Raw genomic sequence first — 12,882 nt, 5'->3', positions numbered from 1 at the left:
GGTTTTTAGACTGGTATTGTAACGCGCTTGATTAACACGGAAACCAGAAGTACCTTTAACCTAAATAAAAGAGGGACTAAAGGGAAATAAATTATTAAAAACTTTATTGCAATGTTATTCGTCGTCAACTAGAAAATAAATCAACCGAAAAATACGTTAATAATTTATAATTTGAGTGACAGTCATTAATAAATTTAATTTGTGCATTCTTTAAAATATTGCCATTTATTACCCCAAGGTTTAGATTTTAAAAATAACTAATCACGTGACAACTTGTAGTGGAAAATCCCCGACGAAAATTGGTTTTCCAGCTGAAGATACAAGGTTGACATAGTTGTTATTTACGTGTTGGGTCGTCTGCCGCTATCAAGAAAACGAAACAAAAAGAACATTGATTAATTTGTGGAATGAAATGGAAGTTTTGTCTACATTAGAACGCAAAACTCCGATAAAATATCCAGTAGGAGTTGGTCTTAGACCATTTGTAAAGCCGGAATGTTTACATGCACGTCCGGGTGATTTGATAGAAATTGATCGCACAATTTTCGCAGAATGGGGTTTGTATTTTGGAAAAGGAGAAGTTGTCTTATTGGGTGGCGATTTAATGACAGGAAGAACAACCTCCACTAAAGTCGTTAAAAGAAAATTATTAGACATGGGAAACGTCCTTGTGCGCGTGAACAATAAGAAAGTACCTGCAAAAAATCGTTCTCTTGTGTCATTAAAGGCAAAGACAATCATTCAAAATGTGAACAAACTAATTGGAAAGACAGTTGATTATAACATTTTAAGTAGAAACTCAGAACATTATGTTACAGAATGGAAATATGGGCATGGCTGGAGTGATCAGGTAAACAAAAATGAAATCACATAACTAATTCAAGCCCTTACCCCTCCGATTATCAGTATCTCTGTGTGAGTGTAGTGAGCAGAATACAAATGTATAACCATTGGATTATTCCCGTTAGAAATCACCAGAAACTAAATTTTGGGACCATCATTTGATTTTTCAAGGGAAGGGTTTTTTTTGTATTTGAATACCCTGGCCGGGAAAGTAGAACTGAAATAAATTTGCGAAAAACTGGGTGAACAATGGTGAAAATGAATATTGGCTTAGCAAAACACAGGAAGTAATTGCTGTATTGCTAAGCGGCAGAAAAAATGTGTTGTTTAACAACTGATGGAAAGGATTGTGAATCCTCCTACTGCCCCCTTCCCAAGAACATGAAGAATATCAAATGGCCATCCCCTTATTTACAAATGTATGTGTGATAAACAGAAACCAGTCAGGTATACAATGTACAATAAATTACTTTGAAAATATAAAGGAAAGTTCATTCCTTATCCATTAAATGATTTTGATATAAATTCTAATGCATTATATGAATACAAATACTTAGTATCTCTAATTTTATGTGGGTTATTTTAAACCTGAGTGTGAATTTACTGGACTGCATTGTACAATATATACAGTCTTCAAGATAAGAGATACTTAATTTTACTATTTAATCATGTTAATCAAGCTACATGTAAATGTTCAAAAATATTTTATAAATTTAACAGCAAAATGTATTGAATTTGATAAATATACAAAAATATTTTTATGTTTTTTTTACAATTTATTGACAAATTATTTTGAATTGTTGGTCACTGTTTGTACATTCTGAAAAAAAAGAGTAAAATAATGAAACTTAAGATTTAAACAAGTCTCATTTAAATTTCTTTTTATACGACCGCAAAAATTAAAAAATTTTTGGTTGTATATTGGTATGACGTTGGCGTCGTCGTCGTTGTCCGGCGTCGTCCGAAGACACATTGGTTTTCGCACTTTAACTTTAGTTTAAGTGAATGGATCTCCATGAAATTTTACCATAAGGTTCAATACCACCAAAGAAAGGTTGGGATTGATTTTGGGGGTTATGGTACCAACAGTTAAGGAATTAGGGGCCAAAAATAAGCATTTTTGTAACTTCCAGACAATAACTTGTGTGTAAGTGTATGGATCTCTCTGACATTGTACCACAAGGTTCCATATCACAAAGGGAAGGCTGTAATTGATTTTGGGGGTAATTGCCTCAAAATTTTAGGAATTAGGGGCAAAAAAAGGGGCAAAAAACAAGCATTTTTCTAGTTTCATGACAATAACTTGTGTGTAAGTGTTTGGATATTTCTGAAATTGTACTACAAGGTTCCATATCACAAAGGGAAAGCTGGAATTGAGTTTGGGGGTAATTGCCCTAAACGTTTAGGAATTGGGGGCCAAAAATAAGCATTTTTCTAGTTTCCAGACAATAACTTGTGTTCAAGTGTATGGATCTCTTTGAAATTGTACTGCAAGGTACCATACCACAAAGGGAAGGCTGGTATTGAGTTTGGGGTGATGAATCATAAGGGGGTTCAAAAAATTTGGGAGGGGGGATTTTTTTTGTTTTTGTTTTTTTTTTTTTCTTTTTTTTTTCTTTTAAAATTTTCCATTTTAAGTTGGTTATTTCTGATTAATATTTAAAAGCAAATAATAATGATATGGTAGGAGATACACACCAAACAGGATGTGTAAATTATTATATAATAAGTATTGTGCAATAGCAAGAAATTTTCAATTGCACAGTATTGCACAATAGCAAGAAATCTTCAATTGCACAGTATTGCGCAATAGCAAGAAATATCCAAAAGCACAATATTGCGCAATAGCAAGAAATTGTCAATTGTACAGTATTGCGCAATAGCAAGAAATATTCAATTGCACAGTATTGTGCAAAAGAAGATACTTCGTATAAATTGCTTATTTCTTGATCAATTTCAATGGGGTTTTATTCTTGAATTCTTGGGGTTCTTTAATATGCTGAATCTAACCATGTATTAAGTTTTTGAATTTTGGGCCCCATTTTTAAATTGGTCCACATTGAGGTCCAAAGGGTCCAAAATTTAACTTTGTTTGATTTCATCAAAAATTGAATAATTGGGGTTCTTTGATATGCCGAATCTAACCGTGTATTTAGATTCTTAATTTTTGGTTCCGTTTTCAAATTGGTCTACATTAAGGTCCAAAGGGTCCAAAATTAAACTTAGTTTGATTTTAACAAAAATTGAATTTTTAGGGTTCTTTGATATGCTGAATCTAAACATGTATTTAGATTTTTGATTATGGGCCCAGTTTTCAAGTTGGTCCAAATCGGGGTCCAAAATTAAACTTTGTTTGATTTCAACAAAAATTGAATATATGGGGTTCTTTGATATGCTGAATCTAACCATGTATTTAGATTTTTGATTTTTGGGCCCCGTTATCAACTTTGTCCACATTGAGGTCAAAAGGGTCCATGCTGAATCTAACCATGTATTTAGATTTTGGATATTGGACCATAATAGGTGATTGTCCAATTTAAAATTTTTAAGTTCTTAGACCACATTCATTCTGTGTGAGAAACCTATGCTGTGTCAAATATTTAATCACAATCCAAATTCAGAGCTGCATCAAACTTGAATGTTGTGTCCATACTTGCCCCAACTGTTCAGGGTTCGACCTCTGCGGTCGTATCAAGCTGCGCCCTGCGGAGCATTTTATTACTTATTCACCTGTTTTTTTTTTTTTTTTTTTTTTTTTTTTAATAAATATTTTGTTCTGAAGTTTTCATATAAAAAAATCCAATTAATTCTTCCAAAAAAGGCTGCTTCTTCCACTGTATCCTTTGTATTTGGCGAAAGGCACTGAAATGTGGACTACAGTCATACTATAAAGAAAATGAAGACATCGCTTGACTTATACAACAAGAGAGGCAAAGGATACCAATAAACTGACAACGCCATGGCTAAGAAAGAAAAGGACAAACAACAGTACACAAAACAACATGGAAAACAAAAGATTGAGCAACACGACCCAACAAAAACTGGGGGTGATATCAGGTAATCCGGACAAGCTGCAGTATTACCTCTCATTCTACCACACCTTGTTGAAGATGTTTGGCTTACAACTTTTGAAGACATTGGCGAAACTGACAACATACCTGCTACAACATCATTTGCTGATTACGTGACAGTTTTGGGTTGAAGGATACAAATTTCTATGGAACTGCTACTACACAGAGGGACCCCACACCACCAATCACCTGGAAGGATGGCACAACAAAATTAAGAAGAGACTCCAACATGCCCACCCCAACATCTACGAGATCATGGAGTAACTGAAGAAGACCCAGGTACTAACAGAATGTAACATTATCCAGTATGCAGCAGGAGGAGCCCACCCACTTAAAAGACCACGATACATAGACACCAGACTCCAACTACTGAAAGACAGATACCAACAAGAACTCATCAACGTGATAGACTACTCTGACGAAATATCCTATATCCTATCTTCTTCATTTGAACTGAATGACTTTGTGAATATGATGTTTGTGACACTTTGTGAATATGATGTTTTGTGACTTTGTGAATATAATGTTTTGTGACTTTATGAATGTAATGTTATATGACTTTCAAAATATATATGTAAAATGTATTTTTCATCATTATACATACATGTATAGTGCCCAATCAGATTATTTATTTTACCATAGTGCTTTATTTATTTCCTTAGATGCAATGCATTTATAAATTTGATTCATATATTATATAAATTATGTTTGCAATAAACATGATAAAAGAAAACTTGTATTGGTATATTTATATCATGTAAATTATTTACAAAATAATTAATTATTAAGACACTTTTATATTTGAATGTCATTGTTTTGTCATTAGTTGTTTGATAAATGAATCGATTGAATTATTATTAAATTATTTAAAAAATATTGATTTATTTATCTATACAAATGAAAATGGAAATACAAATTAATGAAAATACCTGAATATTAATGAAAATACCTGAATATATAGAAAACACAGATAAACTATATACCTAAGTTGGAACAGACTAAACAATTGTATGCTCATTAAACTTTTTGTCTTTTATGTTTTTTTTTTACAAATAGATCATGTAGATAATTGGTATTATTAAATGTAGGCAAACCAGGAGTAAACCAGACGATTTTGACAGGCCCAACAGCATTTTTACAAGCCTGGGCTGGTGGGCCTGTGGTTGAGCCTGATGACTGTATATATGCAAATTCAATTATAACTGCATCAAGTGGGAAAGCAATAAATATCAACTTTTTAAATAATTGAATTTTAACAAAAGAAGAATTGAGATCAAATAAACTAATTGATTAATTTTTTTTTTTTAAATCAATTAAGTCAGGAAATGGATTAATTGGCAAGAAATTAAGAGGAATAAATGTACATGTATGTTTAATATTTATTCAGACATGTTCATGTAGTATTGCTGCTGTTACATGTACATGTAATTTATGAGGACTTTTTTTGGCTTTTAACAATTTTTGTATATAGACTTTGACTAAATCAATTAATTTTGATGTCATGAATTTAGAGATATTGGTTTATCAAGTGACAAGTTCAAGTTGAGTTAATTACATGTACATGATTTAGTTAAATGATTTGGATATTCTTGTTAGCATTATTATCATTAGTTGACAGAATTGTAATTATGACTATTGTGCTAATTAGAATTGATAAATTTGTTTATACACTCCATTAGTGTCAATACTGTACATGTACATGAATATATAGCTTGTTATGCTTGTCACGATGAAATGGTATAAATTTCTTGTAAATTTTTAAAGTAAAAATAAAGAGTAGGAAAGTACCATACTAATATGGAAGAGTCAAATTATATAACCATGTTAACCATTGTATAAGACTGTGAAGAGTCAAATTATATAACCATGTTAACCATTGCATAAGACTGTGAAGAGTCAAATTATTATAATAACCATGTTAACCATGTATTTGAATACCCTGGCCGGAAGAGTAGAACTGAAATAAATTTGCGAAAAACAGGGTGAACAATGGTGAAAATGACCCAAAATAGTGAGTCACAGCTCCCTATGCAGTTTTGTTTAAAATGTAACTATCACATGAAAAGAACTTTTTACAACCTGTAAATAATATAAATCCAACAAAAATAAAATTCTATTCAATAATATCGATTTTTTATTTACATTGTACAAATAACTTGTAAAACACACATGTGCTTCAACTGAAAACTGTGCCCCTCTGCCCTTTGAACTAATAGCTTAAAACGCCTTTACTAAAATTTGATCCACATTCATATAGGTTAAAACTGGTTTAAATGACATTAACCTCTGCCCTTAATTCCTAGCTAAAACATACTGTATATACACTTATATAATATGAATGTTTGTTAACTTAGAATTTTGTATGTTTGTAAATATTGTCATTGGTACAAATTGTAACACAATCCATATTTAGATTTTACACCAATAAATAATTTGATATATATTCAGTGTACACTGCATTGTCATAAAAATGTAGGTCTATGTTTATGTAGATATCGATTCCTGTTTAAGTGGGAGTAACATTGATTATTTTTATTCCCAGCGTATTAGAAATCTATATTACTGTATTTTAATATTTCCTCGAATTATAGCCCTTTGTTTAATTGGTTAGTTTCATTGAGGGGGTGGACAGCTTTTGAGGGAGGTGGGAGAGAAAAAAAGATTCTAAAAGTATGAGGTGGGAGAAGGGTACCCCCTGTCCACCCCCTCTTCATTTGTTAGACGCTGTGAGTTACAGGGAAATAAATACATTATGTCTAGGTTGTACTCTTGATAATTTATTATACCTGCTATAAATTATAATTTTACAACAGGTGTTTCTATTAACTAATGAATAGATGCATATGGGTATTAAAATAAATTTGGAATGAAGGGAGACTTGCCACTAACAATCTATCATGTTAAATATTTTAGTTTTAACATTCACAATTAGTCTTGTGTCTGGCAGCTTGTCAGAATTTATTTTTACTATTAGGGATAAACAATGATAAAAATGTAATATTAAAAGGACTTGGTACAGACATTGAATTAAATATGCACAGTATCACACAGATGTCTACATGAAACATGTACATTATTTACTGTCAGAGACATATATATGTATAATATATTACCCAAGATTGGTAAAGTTCTAATCCTGACCACTATTATGATGCTATCACCCTCACTTTGACAGACCTGCCAACTATCCTGATTTATGGGGGATATCCCCCATAAGCAATGATGAGAGCTGTTGACCTGAATTTTAAAATTCTTTATTATATGAACTGAACTCCTCAAAACAGGCATTCACACGAGTTAAAAGGGTTTTTATACACATACATACTCATTCTAACAATATAGTAGCTGATTAAAAACACTTATGACAATATAAGAGGAGCATTTGGTCCTCTTACGCTTAAAATCCCCCATGGATATTTTGAAAAGTTGCAGGCATGCTTTGTAACCTCGTTCCCAGCATTCCCTAACATTATAAAAATAAGGAGATGTGGTATGATTGCCGATGAGACAACTATCAACCAAAGTTAAATTGAAGTGGATGTAAGCAATTAAAGACAACCGTAGATTACTAAAAATCCCATAAAACTCACAGGCACTTGTTAATATCAATGAGAAGGTGGACTATCCATATTGCCAAGATGAATATTCCACCTTCCCATTGATAAAAATAAGTGCTAATATGGATATTCGACATTCCCATTGATAGAAGTGCTCATATGGATATATTCGACCTTTCTATTAATAGAAAGAAGAGCCAATATAGACAAGTGCCTGTGATAAAACTGTAGGGTTGCCGTTAACTATCAATCAGAACGTCTTGTACTTTTGCTTTTATTTATCAAAAGGGTCAAGAATAGAAACTTTCAACATCATTTGACATTTGTATTATTAATTTATTTTCCCAGGTTATTACTTATGACATATTTAAAAGCATTTATTGATTTGTTAATTGGAGGGTCATATGATTAAATAGTATTACAAGTGGTATACACAACTGCATATGCCTTGGCACTGGGCCCCCTTCTTATTGTTTCCCATGAGTAGGTATTATTTACAACAGCTGTTGACCGAAGCATACATTGCACAAAAATGTATATATGCAAAGACTTAGTGCAATTAGTAAGAGAATGAGAACCTGACCTATAACTCAATCTTCACAAAAATCAGTTTGTCATCCTATTTCTTTAGATTTATATATATGGCTTGTAAGTATAAAAATAAGAAGATGTGGTATGATTGCTAATGAGACAACTCTCCATAAGAGACCAAAAGACAAAGAGATTAACAACTATAGGTCACCGTACGGACTTCAACAATGAGTAAAACCCATACCGCATAGTCAGCTATAAAAGGCCCTGAAATGACAAATGTAAAACAATGCAAACGAGAATACTAACGGCCTGATTTGTGTACAAAATAATGAATGAAAAACAAATATGATATACAGCAACAAATGACAACCACTGAATTACAGGCACATACAGAATGTGGGGGGGGGGTTAAACTATGGCCTTTATACTACACTTTTTGTAGCTCTTTTCAGGAAAATTTTACAGGCCTTGACATTTGTTGTAAGGTTTGTGCCAGTTGTAGTTTATTTTCAAGATTGTCAATTTAAAAATTAAGACAAGAAATTGCCATTATATAAAAAAAAAATTAGAACCCTATAGCTAGCTAAGGCCTTGGTTAATTTTTGTGTCAGAATTAAAATCATTTCATGAAGTTCTGAAGCAAAAAAAAAACAACTTTTTCTGAAAACTACAATGTACATGTAATTACAAAATGTAGTTATATATTTTAGCAACATTATTTACACTTTTGTTGTATTTATATTAGAAATGATGTCATTCTTATTTTTTTTTCAGTCAAGAATGGCTCTTCAATCCATGACAATATTTTCTACGCCACCTTCACCAAAAGATGCCGGTATTGCTCATGAAAAACTGTCAGAAAGTATAAAGAGTATCCTACAAACACAGAACTCTATTGAAGATCTACAGTCTCCTAGTGCGGGAACTTGAAGTCCATACTATTTTTACTCTATTGGGAGTTTACTGCAAACACAAGTTACGTGCAGAGAATGAGATGTCGGGTGCTCTGGTAAAGATACCAGAAGTCCATTTATCAAACTGTTTGAACTTTTTAAATAAGGAGTTTACTACATCAATGACATTATTATTTCAACACTAAAGTCATGTGAATATGTCAATAAGTCTTCTGGAAAACATACCTGAAGTCCATTTATCAAACTATTTGAACTCTGTAGACAATGAGTTTACTACATCAATGACATTATTATTTCAACACTAAAGTCATGTGAATATGTCAATAAGTCTTCTGGAAAACATACCTGAAGTCCATTTATCAAACTATTTGAACTCTGTAGACAATGAGTTTACTACATCAATGACATTATTATTTCAACACTAAAGTCATGTGAATATGTCAATAAGTTTTCTGGAAAACATACCTGAAGTCCATTTATCAAACTATTTGAACTCTGTAGACAATGAGTTTACTACATCAATGACATTATTATTTCAACACTAAAGTCATGTGAATATGTCAATAAGTTTTCTGGAAAACATACCTGAAGTCCATTTATCAAACTATTTGAACTCTGTAGACAATGAGTTTACTACATCAATGACATTATTATTTCAACACTAAAGTCATGTGAATATGTCAATAAGTTTTCTGGAAAACATACCTGAAGTCCATTTATCAAACTATTTGAACTCTGTAGACAATGAGTTTACTACATCAATGACATTATTATTTCAACACTAAAGTCATGTGAATATGTCAATAAGTTTTCTGGAAAACATACCTGAAGTCCATTTATCAAACTATTTGAACTCTGTAGACAATGAGTTTACTACATCAATGACATTATTTCTTTCAACACTAAAGTCATGTGAATATGTCAATAAGTTTTCTGGAAAACATACCTGAAGTCCATTTATCAAACTATTTGAACTCTGTAGACAATGAGTTTACTACATCAATGACATTATTATTTCAACACTAAAGTCATGTGAATATGTCAATAAGTTTTCTGGAAAACATACCTGAAGTCCATTTATCAAACTATTTGAACTCTGTAGACAATGAGTTTACTACATCAATGACATTATTATTTCAACACTAAAGTCATGTGAATATGTCAATAAGTTTTCTGGAAAACATACCTGAAGTCCATTTATCAAACTATTTGAACTCTGTAGACAATGAGTTTACTACATCATTACTTTAACACAAAAGTCCGGTGAAGATGTCCAGTCCTATAATAAAAATACCAAGAGTCCATTTTTCAGCTAGTTTGGACTTTTAAAGGATAGTACAACAGACAATTCTATTGGAGATGTGCGATCTGTTTTTCATAGACCCTTATATAAAATCTTCTAGTAAAGATACTTAGGGTCCATTTTTCAGCCTGTATGGACTTCTTAAGGATAATACAACAGACAATTCTTTTGGAAATGTGGTTTGTGTTTTTTATAGACCCTGAAGTCTGGACACATAACAGATGTAAGATGAACCTAGTATGATTATACTTCACACACTGGACTTTGTATTCACAATTGAAGATCTTTATTTCTGTTATAGAAATCTTAAGTCTGATAATAATCAATCTAAAAAAAGATCCTGTGTCCAAGCTTGACTTACATGGATCTGATAACACTACATGTGCTTTCTCTCTCTGTTGTGTAGATATTTTCCGGATCCTCAGGTTTTATCATTAAGGTACCTTCAAAATTAAGAGGTAACAATTTCATTGGTTGATTTGATAATGATAAAACAGAAAATAGAATGTACCAGTGTTGTCAGATCCTTTAAAGTGAAGAGCGCATATATATACTTGACTCTCATTTAAATTTTTCATGAATGAAATTGACCTGAATTCATTTCTAAGCCACCGGAAACCTCATTAAAATGAAAATACTTGTCATGCTTGTGTTCACCATAAAATACAAAAAAAAGTATTTACCAGTAAGAAACTTATCATTTTTTACCTGGGAATGGGGATGGTCAAAATGTAAGGGGGTTCAAATTTTTTTATAAATTCAAAGTGGGGGGATCAATTTTATCTCTAAGGAAACATTTGTGAACTTTTGAATCTTCAAGTATATCATGTGTGTCAAAGGTAAGTGTTTTGCATGTTTAATAGAGGGGGATCACATTTTTTAAATGTTTTTAAGGGGGTGATAATATAAAAATAGTGAAATATTATGGGGGATCATTTTATATGTTTGATTTCAAAATGACCAGCCCCCCTTCCCAGGTAAAAAATGAAAAGACCCTTAATTAAATATGAAGATTTATTAATTTGTATTTATATGATATTATTTACTGACTAGAAATTTAAACCACAATAACCTTATTTAGGTATACCTCAACTTACGGCACTCAGGGCAAATACTTTTTTAATGTCATTACTTTGTAAATTCAGCATCCTCAAATTATCAAAATATTCAAATAAACTTTTGATTTACTTAAGGTGAATGTTTTACGTCTATATATTTCACTACAAATACATGTATAATGACATAAATCATGCAGATTTGACACCAAACACCAAACGGCAAAGGAAAACTTAGTTTGCTCAAAATGTACAGTGTAAATATCACAATAAATACAAGCCCCTGTTTCACATTAAGATATGACTATGATTTATCAAGTATATCAAATCCTTGATACATAATGTATCTACTTCCTGTTTCAGATAAATTCAAGGAATCTGAATGCTATTCAAATATATTTGCCTTTTCGGTATCTTGGGAATAATGTGGGTAATTCTATATTGTACACCAAAATATATAGTTACAACATGCCAGGTATAATCCACAAAAATAAGACACCAAGATAAAAGAAATAGTTATACCGTGCCAGGCATCCTCAAAAATAGACACCAAGATAAAAGATATTAAGTTACACCATGCCAGGTATCCACAAAAATAGATCTATGCATCTTCATTTGGATGAATTATTCTGAATTATAATGTGTTTTTAATTTCTTCAAGTTACAACTTTCACAAAAAAAACTTAGATCAGCCAAATGTCAGTATGTATGACAGTATCTTGTGTATAAAACTGAAACGTAGATATAATTCAGGTGATAAATTGTGTTGTTTAACATTCTTGTTAATACATGACTGTATAACATCTAATGATATTGATAAGTCAAGATAATTAAATTTTGTTTTCAAAACATAACCTAATTTATATTATTATGTAGTGCAAAAATGTTAATCAAATGACCTTGACTCTCTTCGTGTATTTGCATTAGATAACCGACATACTTTTTAAATCAAATGTCAGTAAGAAATAATTATTATCATGTTTGTTTTCATTAATTCACCTTAATTTAGGACTGTACAATTGTATTCGTCAGGAAAATAATTTTCCGTCCATTTTTAATTATCAATTTTTACCGAAAATACAATCAAAAATAGTTAAGTTAGTAGATTGTTTGGTACCAAACTAGTTTATTTTTTAAATTCCTTATGGTACTTGGCTACATACATCAAATAGAAAGACCTTAAAAAAGAAAAAGTGTTCATACAGTTCAAAGGAGTAAGTTTGAAAAGGGCCTTATTTAGGCGTCCCAGAATATTACGTGCAATGTTTCTAGATTAAAAGTGTTTCAAATTTAAATTGATGAATACACATGTATGCATAAATGTGAAATAGAATTATTTTTGTGAAGTTTTTTCTTATAAAGGCTAAGGTTGTCGTTACCACCCAAAATAGGTATATCAACCACATTTAGGCCTATCGGAATCATAGAGAGAAAGGATTGACTACAATAAGGAAATTTATTGTTCTAATTGATTATCTGTGATGGGCAGCATGACATTTATATAAACAAAACAATACATTATGAAATGTAACAAAAACATTTTTTTTAGATTGAAATGAAATATTAAATGTTTTACAACATATACCAGTGTAGAGCTACAAAAAT

The 12,882-nt window shown here is 31.3% G+C and overlaps 1 protein-coding gene across 1 annotated transcript; it reads left to right on the top strand.

Annotated features, from left to right (window-relative positions):
- Positions 1-289: 289 nt before the first annotated feature.
- On the top strand, positions 290-9,105 carry LOC127731960 (phospholipase A and acyltransferase 3-like). Its single transcript, XM_052240897.1, has 2 exons — positions 290-850; positions 8,780-9,105. The coding sequence occupies exons 1-2, from the start codon at positions 413-415 to the stop codon at positions 8,933-8,935; spliced, it is 594 nt and encodes a 197-aa protein (XP_052096857.1). The 5' UTR covers positions 290-412; the 3' UTR covers positions 8,936-9,105.
- Positions 9,106-12,882: the final 3,777 nt, after the last annotated feature.

Source organism: Mytilus californianus, unplaced genomic scaffold (genome assembly GCF_021869535.1).
Source record: "Mytilus californianus isolate M0D057914Y unplaced genomic scaffold, xbMytCali1.0.p SCAF_21, whole genome shotgun sequence".
NCBI classification, from domain to species: domain Eukaryota; kingdom Metazoa; phylum Mollusca; class Bivalvia; order Mytilida; family Mytilidae; genus Mytilus; species Mytilus californianus.
This window is presented reverse-complemented; position numbering and strand designations above follow the sequence as displayed.